The following is a 17,701-nucleotide window of genomic DNA, read 5'->3' as shown; positions in this document are numbered from 1 at the left end:
TTCATCAGTGTCTTACAGTTTCCAGAGTACAGATTTTTCACTTCCTGGGTTAGACTTATTCCTAGGTATTTATTCTTTTTGATACAATTATAAAGATGCAACTATTTGCTCATTATTAGTATATGGAAATGCAACTGATTTTTATATGTTAATTTTGTATCCTGCAATTTTATGGAATTTATTTATTAGTTCTATTTTTATTAATTTATTTACTTTTTGGTGAAGTCTTTAGGGTTTTCTCTCTATTGTATCATGCCATCCACAAATAGTGATGATTTTACTACTTTACAATTTGGATGCCTTTAATTTCTTTTTCTTGCCTAATTGCTGTGACTAGGACTTCCAATACTATGATGAATAAAACTGGTGAGAGTGGGCATCCTTGTCTTGTTCCTGATCTTAGAGGAAAAGCTTTCAGCTTTTCACCACTGAGTATGATGTTAGCTGTGAATTTGTCATATATAGCCCTTATTATGTTGAGGTATGTTCCTTCTATACCCACTTTGGTGAGATTTTTATCATGAGTAGATGCTGAGTTTTTTCAAATGCTTTTTTCCACATCTATTGAAATGATTCTTTTTATCCCGTTTTGTAAATGTGGCATATCATGTTGACTGATTTGTAGATGCTGAGACATCCTCGCATCCCTGGAGTAAATCCCACTTGACCATGATGGATGACCTTTTTGATGTATTTTTGAATTCAGTTTGCTAATATTCTGTTGAGTATTTTTGCATCTATGTTCATTAGGTATATTGGTTTGTAGTTTTCTTTTTTTGTGGTGTATTTGCCTGCTTTTGGTATTAGAGTGATGCTGGTCTCACAGAATGAGTTTGGAAGTACTCCCTCCTCTTCTATTTTTTGGAAAACTTTAAGAAGGATTGGTATTAGGTCTTCACTAAATGTTTGATAAAATTCAGCAGTGAAGCCATCTGGTTCTGGAGTTTTGTTCTTAGGTAGTTTTTTTATTACCAACTCAATTTCATTGCTGGTAATTGGTCTGTTCATATTTTCTGTTTCTTCCTGGGTCAGTCTTGAAAGGTTGTATTTTTCCAGACAGTTGTCCATTTCTTCTAGGTTATTCAATTTGTTAGCATATACTTTTTCATAGTATTCACTAATAATTCTTTGTATTTGTGGTGTCTGTACTGGTTTCTTCTGTCTCATTTCTGATTCGGTTTATGTGTGTACACTCTCTTTTTCTTGATAAGTCTGGCTAGGGGTTTATCTGTTTGTTTTCTCAAAGAACCAGCTCCTGGTTTCATTGATTCCATTGTTTTATTCTTCTCAATTTTATTTATTTCTGCTCTGATCTTTATTATGTCCCTCCTTCTATGGACTTTGGGCCTCATTTGTTCTTCTTTTTCTAGTTTCATTAATTGTGAGTTTAGACTGTTCATTTGGGATTGTTCTTCTTTCTTGAGATGAGCCTGTATTGCTATATACTTTCCTCTTAGAACTGCCTTTGCTGCATACCACAGAAGTTGGGGTATTGAGTTACTGTTTTTAATTGTCTCCATATACTGCCTGATCTGTATTTATTTGGTCATTGATCCATTGATTATTCAGGAGCATGTTGTTAAGCTTCCATGTGTTTGTGGGCTTTTTTTGTTTTCTTTGCATAATTTATTTCTAGTTTCATACCTCTGTGGTCTGAGAAGCTGGTTGGTATAATTTACTTGGATGTGGTATATGATCCTCTTAATATGCTGTTGAATTTGGTTTGCTGATAGCTTGATGAGGATTTCTGCAGCTATGTTCATCATTAATATTAGTCTATTTGTGTGTGTGTGTGTGTGTGTGTGTGTGTGTGTGTGTGTGTGTGTGTGTGTGTGTGTGTGAAGCCTTTGTCTAGTTTTGGTACCAGGATAATGGCTTTGTAAAATAAGTTTGGAAGTATACATTCCTCCTCAGTTTTTTGTAATAAGTTAAGAAGGATAGAACTAACTCTTCTTTAAATATTTGGTAGAATTCACCTGTGAAGTCATTTGATTCTGGATTCTTGTTTTTTGGGAGTTTTCAAATTATTGATTCAGTTTCATTACTCACAATCAGTCAATTCAGATTTTCTAATTCTCCATAATTGAGTCTTGGGAGGCTATTTATCAATTTCTCCTAGGTTGTAATGTTTCTTTTTATTCCTGGTAATTTTTTTTGCTCTGAAGTCTGCTTCGTATGTAAAGCCATTCCAGGGGTCCTTTGATTAGTGTTTGCATGGCATATCTTCTACCATGTTTTTCTTTTAATTTATCTGTATATCATTAAACTTGATGTTTCTTGTAGATACCAAATACTTAGGTCAAGTTACATTTTTAAAATCCATTCATACTATCTCTGTCTTTTAAGTAATGTGCTAAGATCACTTATAATACTTCAATTATTGGTATGCTTATATGTTGGTCTATGATTTGTTTCCTGGGTTTTGTATTCCCTTTTAAAAAATTCCTGTTTCTCCTTGTTTTCCTTTTTGGGGGATTATTTGAATTTTTGTTCATATTCTGTCTTAATTTATCCATTATGATTTTGACCATATTTCTTTAAACAATTCTCCTAGTGGTTGCCCTAGGAATTACAAAATACACACTAAACTTTTCAGTCTACTTGGAATTAGTATTTTATTACTTCAAGTGGAATGCAGAAGTATTATAACATACAGGTCACTTTATCACCTCCTACCATAGTTGTGTCATCACATCTACATATATTCCAAGTCCCATCAAATGAAGTAATTTATTTCAAATGTCAGGCATGTTTTAAAGAACTTAAGAGGAGAAGAATAGTATATTATATGCACCCAGATACTTACCATTTCTATTCCTCTTCTTTCAGCCCTGATATTCCAGACTTCCTTCTGGTATCATTTGCTTCTGTGTGAAGATCTTTAACAACTATTTTAGAGCAGGTATACTGGCTATAAATTCCCTTACTTTTCTTTTCCTAAGAATGGCTTTATTTCAGTTTCATGCCTGAAGAATATTTTCTCTGAATACGGAGGTCTGGGTTGACAGTTATTTTTAAAATGCCATGTTGTTTCCTTCTGGCCTCCATGGTTTCTGGAGAGAAGTGAGCAATCATTGAACCAGTGTTGCTCTCTAGGTAATGCACTATTTTTCTTTGACTGCTTTCACAATTTTTTTTTGTCTTTAGTTTTCAGCAATTTAAGATTTGTCTATGTATGGATTTCTTTGGGTTCATCCTATTTGGTATTTGTTTAACTTCTTGAATCTGTAGGTTTATGTCTTTCCCCGTATTTGGCAAGTTTTCTATATTATTTTTTCAAATATTTTTCCAGCAGTACACTCTCTTCTCCTGGGACTCATGCCACAAATGTTAGTCCTTTGCTATTGTCCCACAGTCCTTGAGCCTCTGTTCACTTTTTAAAATCTTTTTCCCTATGTTCTGATTGGATAGTTTCAGATATTTTAGTTTTCAACTTTAAAATTTCCATTTTTCTCTTCTTTGTACCAACTTTTTTATTTTACATTTTAACATTTTTTTCAAGAATGTTTGTGATTGCATGTTCAAGTATTTTTAAGTAATTGCTTAAAGTCTATCAGACTGTCAGATTATTACAACATCTAAGTTATCTTGTCAGTGTCATGTGTTTGTGACTTTTACCAATGCAAGTATATATTTTTATGGTTCTTCATTTGATGAATAACTTTGGATTGCATTGGTTGGATTGGATTAGAATGGGTTTTGAATAATATTATGAGATCCTAAAACCTATCATAAATGCTGATAGTTTTGCTTCAGCTGATGATTGACCTGATTAGTTTCAAGTTTCAAGTTACAACCTGCCTTCTATGAGCTGTAGCTACAACGTCAGTCTAGTTTTCAATGTCTTTGCAGTACTAATCTGATCAGAAACGTGTGTGTACCACTCAGGGGCCAGTAGGGAATCTGGATGGGAGTCTATCCATTAGCTCAGTTCTCCAAGTTTGTTATATGCTAATTAGGATCAGACCCGTGCATGCACAGGTTGGGGGTGAGTTCATAAACAACTTTGTGGGGTTGCTTTCCAAAGCTTCTCCCTTTCTGTGATCTCTCTGGTACTTCCTGGTTCCCAGGGGTCCCCTTTCTGAGGCTGTGGCTCAACAGTTGTGAGAAGCAGGGTGAAGAGGCAGGACAGAAAGAGAAAAATATGTAATGAGTTCTGGTCCTGCACTCTGAGCCCCGGCCCCACGCAACAGAAAGGGAAACTCTTCCCTCTCACAGTTCTGGCTCCTGTTCCCTGCTGCTGCCCCTCAGAACCACCTGGAGGCTGGGGCACAAGAGAAGGGGAAAATGAAAAGCAGAGAGAGACCTGCCCCCAACTCTCTAAGCTATAGGACTTCCTTTCCTTGCTCTTTGAGCCAAAATGAGATGGTGTCTCCTGGAGTTTCTCTGTCTGCACCCAGCACTCACTTTGTTTTCACACCGCCCTTATCTCAGGCCAGGATGCACCAGAGGGAAAATGCTCAGGTTACCACCAGCTCACAGGTCCTTGGAATTCTGGTGTTTCTCCATCCTCTAGCTGCTACTTACTTCCCAAGTCCTCAAAGAGCTGTGCGGCCAACTGTATGGCTAGGTTCAGCAGAGAAGAGCCAGTTGTGTGTGCCCACTCCATCTTTCCCAGAAACAGAACTCTCTGCCTAGTTATTTTTCATTATGTGCCAAGCATTGTGTTCACAAAATTGTTTGTACAAGTATTGTGAGAGCCAAAACAGTGTTCCATCCCTGCAGGGAAGACCTGTGTAGTTCTGGCTGAGCACATGACACTCCAAGATCACCTTCATGGGGGCACTGTGCTCTGCGGTGGCTCCTCTCTGCCTGGCCTGCCTATTTCCCAGAGGCCTCTCCTTCTCCAGCACAGCCCTGGAGCAGGGCCACCTGCTCGGCCTGGGGGCTCTGAGCACCTTTTCTCTACCCTGTTGAACTGTCAAAGCTTCCGTGCTCCACCTCTTAACTACCCTGCAGGAATGGGAAATGCCCCCAGGGGAACAGGGCCAACGTTGAACTCACCCACTTCCTGGGTCTCCATCCACCCTAGACCCTGGCCTGATAATTCTCCACCGTCTTCACATTTCCCAGATACCATCAAGCCAATGATCTTTAAAACATGTCCAACTTTTTGGTCATCCTCAGTGAATGGTTAAACCCACATTAACAGATCTGCTGTCCCTGCACATGGCTGCCTCCTTTCTCCTTTACAGATAAAGAAACTGGCTATGAAAGGTTTCCTGAGGTCAGCACATAGGTGAGGAAACCAGGGTTTGACTCTAGGTGTGTCTTCTTAACCACTGCACCATACTGAAAATTAGCTTTATTTTTATGAGGGCTTTTCTCCCCCCAGTTGTCTGTGTGTGCTAAAATCAAGACATAATAGATAAGCATATTCTTACTTAAAATGGAGCCACTGCAGACAAAGCAGCTTCTCTCTGACCCCTAAGTCCAGGCTGGGCTAGGAGATTTACCAGAGGCTACCAGGTCTGTTTATGGCTCTACTGTGGATTTTGTTATTAGGCTGACCTGTTTCCCATGAAACCATCTCCAAAAGTATAACAGAGGTCACTGGAGACACAATACGAAATTAAAAATGATTTACAGGTATTTCTCATGAATATACCATAAAGTTAGCTCAAGTTATATAATTGGCAACTTTTTTCTGCTAGCTTACAGGAAATTAAATCTTAAATCTGTTCAAGTAACTGTTTTCAGCTTCCTAAGGGACCACAAAACCAGGATTTAACTAACAGCTCCAAGGACAAGTTTGCTGGCATCTGTTCACACAGGTGCAAATCACTATCCAAGTGCTGGTTTTCCATGGGGACAATTTAAAATCAGTCACAGCCCTGAAGGGACAATCTCACCCCACCCATGAAACAAGTAGAACAAGCAGGGGTGTGTCCCTGCAGGTGGGTGGGCAGAGGGAAGGGGCAGGGACTTCAGGAGCCACTTGGGGTCAGAGGCCTGTCAATGCCCACCTGTGCGGCCTGCACAGTGAAGGTGAGGGCGGACCCAAACCCTTGACTTACCTCATTCACTGGGAACCAGTCTGCAGGCTGCTCTGAGCTGTGAGGCAACAGTGCAGGCTGAGCCAGCAAAACATGAGCACAGATAAAGCCAGGATAGGGACCAACGAGGTGATGCCAGGAGGAGGCATGCCAAAGTACCAGTGTGGGGGCTGCAGGTTCTGGCTGCTCCTACCTTGGCTGGCTTCTGGCTGCAGGGAGCTCAGAGGAAGCTGGGTGGAGGATTCGGGGGCCTCTGATGCTGGGTGCTCAGCCACTGGACAGATGATAAACCATCGCTTCCCGGTGTGCAGGACTGCGGGCAGGACAGAACAGCAGATGAGCACACCAGTGAGTCCTCCCACTGCCGGCGGGGCCCCTCATTGCCTATACCCGACCTGAGTGACAAAACCTGCCATGGAAGGCTTAGGGGACATGCAGCTTCTCAGGAGACCTCCCTGGCAGCCATTGCCTCACCCAGCTACCCCCAGCAGAGCTTGGTACTGGGATACCCATGGTGCTGTTAGTGAAGGGGTAATGCCGCCCGCGGCACCAGCAGGTGGTGGGGTCCACACCACGCTCAGTCCCCACCAGGGCCAGATGTGGCTCCCCAGACAGGGGATGCTCACCACACACTCCAACAACACCCCTGTGTGACAGCCAGACCCCCCACAATATGCTCAGTGGAGCTCTTATCAAATGCCTCCCAGAAGACAGGGCGGGCGATGACGGCCGCACCCCCAGGCTTGTCAGGTTCAGGGGGCCGGGAAGCAGACGCACCATTCTGCTGGTACACAGGGGCGTGTGCTCGTGACTGGTGACTCTCCTGCAGGTGGAGACTGGAATCAGCAGACCGCAGGGACGAGAGGACTCATGCTCTCAAACACAGAGACGCCTCCCTCCTGGCCACCTCACCCAGCACCACAGACCCACTGGGGCTGGGACGCACCTCCCTGGCACCCAGGCTGCAGGTGCTAAGGGGCGGTGGGCTCGTCCCTGGGTCAGAGCCATGGTCCATGTCTGTGTCTTCGCTGAGCATGTCCTCAGCCTTATCCATGATGTCCTTCATCTGTTCGATGAAGGTCTCGCGCTCGGCCTGCAGGATGAAGTCGTGCTCCACCTGCAACAGCATACAGCCCTGCTGCACCACCCCCAGTGCCGACCCCTCAGGGCCCCACTGGCTGAGTGGCCCGGGTTCTGCTGGGCACTAAGCCAGGGAGAGGTGATGGGGCCAGGGACCGGACCCCGCCTAGGGGCTGCATGGCTCAGCAGAAGATATGGCTGGACCAGCCCCTCTCAGGGGCAGAGCAGGCAGCCACCTGCAGAGGCCGAGGGGAGGCAAGGCTGACAACCAGCTGCCCCCTGGCAGGGCTGGTAGGCACACGCTCAAGAGACCTGGAGGAGAGGGCCTTGTGTCTGGCACATGCCGCTGACTGCACAGACCAGACAGGATGCCCAGCCTCACCATGTAGGTGGCGATCTCGTCGGGTGCATCCCCATCCAGGTCGAACTTGAAGGTGACCATCTTGTGGTTGTGGGTTTCCAGCTGGCACTCCACCATCTTGTCACCCGTGTTGCACACCTGCGGGACCCTCAAGGGTGAGACCAGGCCAGAGACTGCGCCCAGTGAGCCCTGTGCCCGCAGGCCTGCCTGCCCAGCTACTCACGTTCAGGATGGTGAGCCGGGGCCGGCTGGTCCTCTCCTGGCGAGAGCGCGCACGCGTGGACCTACGGTGGTGCTTCCGGGCGGCCTTGCCTTCCAGCCTTCCCCCACCAAACACGCCATCACAGTCGCTCATCTCCCTTCCAGAGGCAATGTCAGCACCTCCGTAACTGCAGAAGAACCAAGAATGTCCCAGTGCCCACGAGAGCAACTTGCGAGCCAACCTCATGCAGGGAGCTTGGTTTTTCAGTAGACAGCCAGATGCGCCAGCATCTGCGTGTGCTCAGCCAGAGAACTGGGGGTTCTGAAACCAGCCATGACAGGCAGAGACCCCGCGCCCACCAGCAGGGCTGCAGCCCTTCCTGCTGCTGTCCTAGGTGGCACTGACCCACTCGAAGCACCCAGAGACTAGGTGTGGGCTGGACTCTGCCTTCCCTGCAGCCTCCCGCAGCCTCCCGAGCCAGCCAACCCTCTGCCCACAGCCTCTCCCTCCTGGAACATCCTCAGCACCAGAGCCTGGTGCCAGGGCCCAGGACCCAGAACACAGCCAAGAGCACCGCAAGACCAAATTTCAACAGTGCCAACAGCCCTGCGAGGAGCCCTGGTGCTCTTCCAGGTGAAGCCGGAGACAGTGGCCTTGCAGGAATGGGGCATGAGGGCCAGCCCGCACCACCCACCCAACCAGGAGGCTGGGCTGTTACCTCTCACAGCTCTGCGGGAGGCCAGGCTGCTTGTCCTGCAAGGCCTGCTCCTGGAATGAAACCACAAAAAGGAGGACAGCTTACATCCACTGTCCCTGGCTGGCCACCCCACCTGCTGACCCCCTACCTCTGGCCCAGCCTCTGCCCACTCCCCTCCAGCAGCAAGCCCACCACACAGGGCAGTGCCTGGGGATTTTATCCTGTCAAACGCTTAGAGCCAAGCAATTCCTAAAAGCTGGGCCACCCCCTCCCCAATCACGCTGACCTCTTCTAGCCATCCCTGTGAGTGAGCACACAGTCCAGGAAGGCTTGTTGGAGGCCTTCCATCACCTCCGAGGTAACACGTCTAAATCCAAGGGACAATGACACTCTCCCCCAAGGAGCTAAAGGGAGGTGTGGCCCCCAATCCCAGGACAGCGGAGCAGGTAAGAACAGTGCCCGGGCTGTCCTGTAAGGCGGGGCACTGCCACGATGCGGGGTCGGGCTGGGACGGCATGCTGGGCCCTGGTCTGTGGGGTGGGCACACACCTCCAGAATGGGCCCCGCCGCCAGCTGGATGGGAGAGCGGGGGCCTGTGATTCCAGGTCCCCGGGGCAGTGGCAGGGCAGCGGGAGGCGGGAGAGCAGCAGTCGGGACAGGCAGGCTCTGAGTGGCCGCCAGCACCACGGGGGCCAGGGAGCCAGGCAGCCGAGGCGGCACATCAGGGGCGGCGGGAGGCAGCACTTCTGGCAGGGGTGGGGAGAGGACGGCAGCGGGCGCGGGCACTGCAGGTATCTGGGTGGTGACATCCATGACAAACGGAGGCGGGTGGCCAAGCAGGATCTGGGGGCACAAGGGACAGGAACGCCAATCGGGGGGGAGGCCTTCGCTAAGGGTACCTGGGGTTCAGGCATGGGGGCACACAAGATGTAGGTGATGCCGACGTCCCTGTCCATGGCCCACTGGCAGGTCCTGGCCTTGGGCTCATCAACATTCAGATTTAACAGAAACAACAAGAATAGGCACTCAAATCTAAAACCATTTATGAACCTTTAGCCAAGCACGTGAGAAGCTGTGGGGGTGGCAAACACTTACACCATGTGGGCCCTCCCATGCGGAGACCCTGACCGCCACACTGCCCCCTTCCCAGCCCCTTCAGGCCTGAGCCTGCACCCGTCCCTGCCACACATGGACGGCCCTGACCCAGGCCTTCCTTGGGTGGCTCTGGGCCTACCATCCCTTCTAACAGCTCTAGGGGTGGAGGGAGGGCCTGGCCTGAAGGGCCAGGAGCCCCCAGCTGCCCCTGCTCGGGGTTGAGGCCCAGAATGGCAAGGACCTGAGGCCGGCCTGCTGGCGTGAAGCCTGTCAGTGCCTGCGTGGGGTCAGACACTGAGGCCACAGCTGTGAGCCTTTCTCTCCCGGAAGGAAGCCTGCTGCTGCATTCAGCGGGGTCTCTGCCCTCAGCACAAGAAGGCCTGTGGGGCAGCCAGCCCAGCCCACCAACAAAGCCCAGGCCTTCTTCAGCTAGGTAGTGGGGCGGCCGCCAGGCCTGACCGGAGACCTCTGAGAGCGCAGCACCTCCCAGGGCCCACGGTGTGCAGGCCAGCACTGGCCGCAAGGTGCTGGGCCAGCCCTAACCACAGACAGGCCCCCTTGGGTTTCCCCAAGCAGCCCTGCCCCATGAGTCGTGCTACGGGGTGATACGCAAGCAGGCGCCCGCTCACACAGCACACTGGGCTGCTGACCTCCTCGCACACCAACAGCATCCTGCCGGGCGACAAAAACCTCCCCTCCCTTCTCCATGTACAAACCCTTCTGGAAACAAGGTCCAGAAGAACTAACACGCTCCTTACTGCAGACTGGAGTGGGTGCACGAGCCAGGGGGCCAGGCACTGCTAGAGGCTCGGGATGGGGCTTCACAGCAGATCAAATGGGGGCCGCCAGCCTGCCTTACAGGGGGGCAGTCCAAGCTCCCAGGGCAAGGGGCACACCCAAGGAGCGCAGCCGCCAAGGCTGGCAGGGCAGGGCCAGGAGGGCAGCCCCTGTGCCGGCTCCTTTCCTCACTCAGGATAATATGGCAGCCCTGCAGTTCTGAAACACACGTGGGCTGCACAGGTGTGTGAAGCCACGAGGCCCACCCACCCAGTGACACGGCCTGTGTCCCATATCACCGTCAGTGTGGAAGGCTGCCTCAGCACCCCACCTGACTCTGGGACACCGTCCTTGCCCACCATGACCACCTCGGAACCCACAGCCCCTGTGCCTGACACAGCCCAGTCCACTTCCCCTAAGGACCCTGTGTGACTCATTTCCTGGCTGCCAAGAGTGGAGTTACCACAGCCTTGCTCTGACAGGTGACAAGACGGGCAGTGTGAGCTTCCCAGGTGCCCAGAGAGGGGCTGATGTAGGCAATCCTTCAAGGAGGCTGCCAGACCCTGCCCAGTAAGGCAGGCGCCTCAACACCTGCTTGGTCCGACACTCACATCCCAGGAGCTGCTGGCCCTTGGAAAGGGCCACTAGCGGGACCTTCAGCCACCCACTCCTGTGCCTCCTGACCTGCGCTGGGCAGCAGGACACAGCGTATGCCCCCAGGTTGAGGATCCACCATGAGGGACAGCACTACTGTGCACCTGTCCCAATGTGACCCCAGGCCAAGGAGCTGAGCAGGAGCAGAGGCCTGGGAGCCCTCACCCTTGGTGCTCAAGGGGTTCCCAGTGGCTGGAGGATGGGTGCCAACCAGTAGGCTGGATTACCTGGCTCCCTGCCGCAGCAGCCTGCGCCGAGAGGCAGGTGACACTTGGCTGGTGCAGCTGCGGCAGCGTGGGGGGCACCGGCTGTGGAGGGGTGGCCCGCACGCTCTGCACCACATGGAGGGGAGAAGGTGGCACATCGCCGGGCACCACCTGTGGGAAGGTCACTGGGTACACAGGCTGGGCTGGGAGCTGGGCCACAGCAGGGTGAACGGACAGGGCAGCCACACCCTGTGGGGCCACAGCCAACAGAGGGATGGCAGTGGCTGCCACATTTGGCACAATGGTCCGGCATGGCATGGCCAGAGGTGCCCCAGCAGGATGGGGCAGCTTGACCGCCTGCAGTGACATGGCTGGCGACGTTGGCAAGGAGGCGGCATTGAGTGGGAGGCTGGGCAGGAGGACAGTGGGGGGGAAGTACTGAGGCGGGGCAGGCATGGTGGGCCCGCTGACGGCTGGCTGGTCGGGGGGCGCTGCCGGGATACTGTTGACGGTGGCCACTGGTGCGATGGGGGGGACGCCAGGGAGTGGAGGCACCTGGAAGAAACAGAGTGCTTCAGCCCCCCAGGGTGTGGCTGCCCGAGAGCTAACCCCAGGTTCTGTCCCAGCACACAGCTGCGCAAGAGCCACTGGGCAGAACCAGGCATACAACTCACACAGAAGGCAGGCAGGACGCCTGGTGGGGCGCAGACTGCGCAGCCCTGGGAGCACCCCCAGGGCACCATGGCAGGAGGGCCCTTGCATGACCACCACGCAGCGCCACTGACACGAGCTTGGCAGGCTCGGCATGCTCCCACTGAAGGCCAGTCTGTCAGAGCCACCACTGGCCCAACCACTGGAAATCACTTTGCCCGGTTCCCCCAGTCTGTGCAAATTCACTGAGACCAGACCCTTCAGCAGGGTGGCACCGCTGCTGGGCTGGGGGAGCGCAGTGTCTCCCCCGGCAGAGCCCCAGAACCTCCCATGTCTGGTCTTCCACACTCAGCACACCAGGACCTGACCTTGTAGATTTAGCACCTCAAACATTCACAAACTTCAAAAGAGGCCTTTCTTTAATACAAAGCTTTTCTGGTGAGGGCACATGAGCAGCCCACAGCACATCTGCAAGTGATGCAAGGGCAGCAAAGACATGTGAGCCAACCTCCTGTGCGTCGGAAAGACACTGAATGCCATGAGCACCGATGAGCAGGACGGCAATTTAACCAGATGGTGAAAGGGACCCAATGGGCATGACAAGGACAAGGCTGGCTGACAGGTGGTAGCTGCCAGAATCTGCCGCGGGTACCCCTAATGTGCAGGGACACCCGGCCTGCAGTATGAGATAGCACTTCCCAGCCAGCCCTGAGGACACTGATGGACCCAGGAGCTGAAAGCTGTCCCGCATGACCACCGATGGAGTTGGTCAACTGATGGTCGCCAGCCACGTGCTGCCCAGAGTCACTGGTCATGCAGTGCTCCTCAGACCCCAAGGAACACCAGCACGTGGATGTACCAGGGACAGGCACTGAGGGAGGTGGGCACAGGCCACCCAGCCACCCCATCAGTAGGAGTATTCCCACCCCACACCCAAGACTGGCAGCCAGGCTGGGCAGAGGGCGGCGGAGGAGAGGTACCTGAGCAGAGACTTGGGCAAGTGGCTGCAGGGGTGCTGGTGGCTTCTGGAGGGGCTTCAGCTGGGCAGAGGCCACCACCTGGGTAGTTGGAGCCAGGTACGGAGGCAGGTGGGGGGGCACCGGCTGGAGCGGGCCCATGGGCAGCGGGGCCAGGACCGGAGGCAGGGGTCCCGGCTGGGTCAGAAGAGAAGGCTACAGGGAGGGATGCACTTAGACCAGCGCCTGCAGAGATGCCCCCACACTCTGACAGGACAGAAGCCAACTCACACACTGCCTTGAGCCGGAACTCACAGATGAATGAACTCCACAGCTACAAGACCCACGAAGACCCAGGGAACCAGCCCAAGGAAAAATGCAGGGGCCCAAGCCTGCCAGGGGGCTCACAGACTCAGGCCCCGGCCTGAGGCCAGCTGAGCTGAAGCCTGCAGACAGGGCCAGGCAGCTTGCCACGGAGACCAAGGCTGATGGTGGCCAGAGGGCCAACCTGCACTCACCTGGTGGCAAGGGGGTGCAGGGGCACTGGGCGGTGGCAATACAGGGGCGAAGCTCAAGGCCAGCTCAGGGAAATGCTGCTGGGGGTGCGGAGGGTGAGAGGGGATGGGGCCGGAGCCCATGGACAGGACAGGCTGCAGAGGACAGAAGGCCATGCTCAGCCACTGCCCTAAGGACCCCACCCAGGCTGCCACTTGGCAGGCACAGGGACCCTCCTTCACTCCCAGCGCCTGCCGTCCTGCTAGAGCACTTTCCTGCAAAGGATTCGGCACAAGAAGGATATGCTGGCTCCTAAACCCAGAAGAGCCCCAACTCCCAAGCAGGGAGTATTTGGACATCAGCTCTGTGACTATTACACAGCTGTGAGACGAGATCAGCATGAGGTTGTTGGAGAACCGTGGAGAAACACTTGTCACAACATTCAGTGAGGGGACATGTGCTTCTTATCTACTGGACTATATAAAATGCATATGTGCAGATTCGTTCACAGGTGGAAGACAGAAACATGGGGACAAACAGCAGGACAGAGCTGGAGTGGTGAGGACTCCAGTGACTTGGCCCCCAGGAGAGAAGCGGCCACATGCATGCGCCCTGACATACACTGCTGAACGGACCCGGTTGGGGAGTCAGAAATCTGAGCACTGGCTGTTGAATGCTATTAAGGAACAGCAGCTGATTCAGCTTTTAGGTGTAATAACAGTGTTGGGTTTTGTTTTCAAGAGCCCTGATCCTACAGATACAGACTATGATGTTTATGGCCAATCATCTTTCTGGGATTTACTTTAAAATACTGGGGATGTGAGAAGATGTGCTACAGGGGGACAGGTTTCACCAGAGTGGGCCTCTGAGCTGAGGCCCTGTTCTGCACATCAACAGAGGAAATTCTCTGGATTTCTGGATGAAATGGGTGACGGTGATTTCCAACACTGTCACTGGTCTTGTCTTTCACAGTAAATGCTTTATGCAGAGCTGCTTGGCTGGCACAGAACTGCTCTTCTCTACCTGGAACCATGGAGCAGAATGAGCTACTGGGCACCTGTTCCCGGAGCCCCAGCCCCTGGCCCAGTGGGAGGGGCTCCATCAGCCTGGAGGCCACCACCCTCCTGTGCTGTCCCTTCCCCTTCATGGGTCACAGGGAGGCAGGAGGGCAGCACACCTCCCCAGCAGTCCATGGCACACCCGGGGCCCCGAGGGCCTACCCTTCCCTCCAAGTTATGTGTAACATGGGCAACAGCTCTAGCCGGCTCTGTCCGGGGTGTGTCCAGGCTGAGCCTTTGCCTCCCCCACTTCCCACCCTGTGCTCGAGCATCTCAGACAGCACTGCAGGGCCCGGGCAACAATGCATGGCATGGCGAGGGCAACCCTGGCCCTGCCTAGGAAGAAAGGGAGCCAGCGGAATGTTCCAGCTGTCACTGCTTGGAGCCCCAGAGCCGAGAGCTCTGAAGCTGCACCTCCTTTTCCTAAATGAGCTCTTCAGCCTTTAACCCACATTTCCCTTCATCCCGAGAAATAAGCAAAACTGCAAATGCAGACTGCATGAGTCCTGGGCTCCGGTCGGCAGAGCCACAGGCTTGACCTGCTTTCCTGAAGGGCGTTGAGTCCCCCAAGTGGCAGAAGGGGTGGGATGAGAGAAGGCTGCCCAAGGCTATGCGCCCAGGAGGCGCCCAGGGCACTGGGAGTTTGAGGAACAGCAGGCGGGTGGCTCCCTGGGGTGGGGGTGCCTTGACTGACCCACATCCAGGCCTGAGGCCTATCTCCCTGGGACCCCCTTCATTGCCTGGATCAAGGCCAGCTGCTCTGCGGCCAGCCACTCGTGACTTTGAAGCAAGGGACTGTTTTGCTTTCTTTGGCATTAAATCATAATTCAAACCAAAAAACAAAGATCAAATGCAACTCCTCACCCAGCAATTTCCACCCCACCTACCTCTTTCCCTCTCACAAATTTTCCCACTGGCATAAGCACCAGGTCCCTTCAACCCTGCTTCTCAGCCATCACTCTTGCCTCTAACTAACAGCTGCATAAAACCCAGTGGGGAAATGCCAGGAGACACCCCACCATCCCTCAGTGAAGCTGCACACTGAGCCAGAAGCCAAGGTCTAATTTCTACAGATGAGGCCCTTCTGTGACCTTTGCAACAGTCCGGGATAACTGCAAGCCCAGCCGGGCCACCGAGTGGGACCCTGCCAGCATTACTGCAGCTGTGCAAGCACAGGGCTGTCTTCTGTTTTCCCATCTGGTGGGCCTTCCAGGGTCTGACCCAAGCTACTCCAGCCTGCAGCCCCACAGTGACCTGCGAGGACAGAGCCCCATGAGCGGCGTCTGCACAGCCAGGAACTGACCACAGGCCAGTCACAGACTCCAGGCAGTGGAGACACGGGCTCTGGCCCAAGGGGATGGGCTGACTCACCTTGGCGGGCTGCTGGTAGGACCCCACCGAGGGCAGGCTGCACGGCAAGACGGGCCCATCCCCCAGGCTCACAGGGGGGCTGCATACGCACTGGGCCGCAGATGGTGTGGCGTCTGCCAGGGAGCCCAGCACCACGCTCTGCTGGCTGCTCTGTGAGTCCGAGTACACGGTGGAGCCCTGGCCGCTGTCGAATGTGCTGTCCGCTGTGGAGGACAAAGGCATGGCTCAGAGTAGCCCAGGGGCCACCCCAATGGCAGACCACTCACATCTCAGGGAAGCAAGCGTGGGCTCAGATTGAAGTGCTAAGGTAGCCCATGTTTTCTTCCACAAAACAGAGACCTGGTCACGCTTCCAGATCATGTGAAGTGACACATGCATGTTGTGTCAGACAGGCAACTACAGGACATGTGGAGCACTGCCCAGCAGCCTCCCCCATATTGCCTGCAGTCTGAGAGTGCTCACCCCAGGCTGCCATGCGTCCCAGTTGGGCCCCATGCACAGCCCTCTTTGGGCAGCACAGCCGTATCCACTCAGCCGGCCTCAGAGCTGGCCTGGGAGGTAGGCATTCACTTGGCTCTTCAGAGCACAAGGGGCCTTGGGAGGCTGGCAGAACATCCAAATCAGGAGAAGTGATGTCGCCTTTTGGGCAGGCATTTCATGGGAGGATCCTCAGGACTCTGACCACCTTCACTCACCATGACCAAGAGCGCAAGGGGAAGACACGATGCAAATATGATCCCTCGCATCGTGGGCCTGGCCCTAAGCTGACCGTGAGTGGGGGCCCCAGAGGCTCTGCAGCCCAGGATAGCTCAGCCAACCTGGAAGGAGCTGCCCGTACATGGGGCACAGACAGGACCCCACTCGCAGGCGCAGGGCACCAAGGCGCACCTGGAAGGTGCATCACTGTGTGGCCATGCCAGAGAAAAGCAAAAAGCAAAACCCTGTTTGAAATGGCATTTTCCATTTACTGCTTCCAGAGTCTGAAAGCTACACATACAATTTCCCACCTACAACCACCTAGCTATCTCTGTGGGTGCCACTTTTCATAGTGCCTGTCTGTTGTAATTTAAACAAATATGGTAAAGGGGGAGGGCTGCTAGCTTTGCATCAAAATAATTTGTCCTGAGGCTGATCAGAACTTTTTTTAACCTCAGAAGACTGTTAAGGATGCTGGGGTCTCATTGTACAAAGCCAGCTAGACAAATGGGTCTGATTTGTAATGAGGTGGCATGTAGTCATTTCCACTTATAAAGAGAAAAAGACAGAGATGGAGAAAAAAAGACAGAGACAGAGATGGAGAGGGAGAAACAGAGACAGATAGGCAGGAGAGAGACTGGGAATGTGTACAAACCTGACAAATTTCACACGAAGCACCTCTAACCATGTATGTGACATTTTGAGTCTTTAAAGTGAATGTGCTCACTATTTATATAATTAAAAATTATGTTTAAGGTTACTAACAGATTATACTCTGGAAGGGCTGGGCACTGGCCCAAGCCCTCTGCTGAGCTTGATCCGACTACAGCTGGAGCTTCAGAAAATGTACTGGATGGAGGGTCATAAAGTGGTCGCAGGCTGCACCTGCCTACACACAGAGTATGTTTGCCCATCTTGGTGCCTGAGACAAGGGCCCCTTCTCTAGTGACACATGTGCCACCTGGCATCCCCATCGATCTACCTTTATGAAGCCCAGCACGGTCCAGGCACCCTTGAACACCATGGCCTGAGACCACCAGCCACGGGCTCTGACCACAGCCAGGCACAGAAGCATGCGTGCCAGCTGTTGGATTGTGGAACAGAGGGAGACATGGATGTTTGCATGTGTGTGCACACACGTGTGCCACACACATGTGCATATCTATATGCCTGGTGCCCTTGCACATGTGCATGATCACATGTGTTGACTCTCAAAGTCACATTTAAAGACGTAACATCAGTAACCTCTGAGGAGGAAAATTACTGATTTTGCTGTACACCCTCTGGGCTTTTTGAATTATATATGATATAACTACGTTATCAACTTAAGAAATTAACAAACAGGTAAAAATGTGTTTGAGAAGTGTGGCCACAGTGTGAAGCACACAGATTTGTTCTAGTTGGAC

The 17,701-nt window shown here is 52.5% G+C and overlaps 1 protein-coding gene across 17 annotated transcripts in view; it reads right to left on the bottom strand.

The window, feature by feature from the left end:
• The window catches only part of WNK2 (WNK lysine deficient protein kinase 2), a 106,646-nt gene that overhangs the window by 49,434 nt on the left and 39,511 nt on the right, over positions 1-17,701 (bottom strand). For 12 of the 17 annotated variants that reach the window (XM_036991180.2, XM_073228899.1, XM_073228900.1 and 9 more), the window contains 11 exons: positions 15,600-15,802; positions 13,194-13,325; positions 12,700-12,891; positions 11,090-11,623; positions 8,886-9,179; positions 8,358-8,407; positions 7,661-7,826; positions 7,459-7,575; positions 6,943-7,113; positions 6,774-6,819; positions 6,190-6,309 (listed from right to left, as the gene is read on the bottom strand). In XM_036991180.2, coding sequence (XP_036847075.2) covers positions 6,190-6,309; positions 6,774-6,819; positions 6,943-7,113; positions 7,459-7,575; positions 7,661-7,826; positions 8,358-8,407; positions 8,886-9,179; positions 11,090-11,623; positions 12,700-12,891; positions 13,194-13,325; positions 15,600-15,802 — 2,025 coding nt within the window. The remainder of the gene's footprint in view (positions 1-6,189; positions 6,310-6,773; positions 6,820-6,942; positions 7,114-7,458; positions 7,576-7,660; positions 7,827-8,357; positions 8,408-8,885; positions 9,180-11,089; positions 11,624-12,699; positions 12,892-13,193; positions 13,326-15,599; positions 15,803-17,701) is intronic. The other 5 variants (XM_073228898.1, XM_073228904.1, XM_073228901.1 and 2 more) reach the window with 5 other exon arrangements.

Source organism: Manis javanica, chromosome 2 (genome assembly GCF_040802235.1).
Source record: "Manis javanica isolate MJ-LG chromosome 2, MJ_LKY, whole genome shotgun sequence".
NCBI lineage: Eukaryota > Metazoa > Chordata > Mammalia > Pholidota > Manidae > Manis > Manis javanica.
This window is presented reverse-complemented; position numbering and strand designations above follow the sequence as displayed.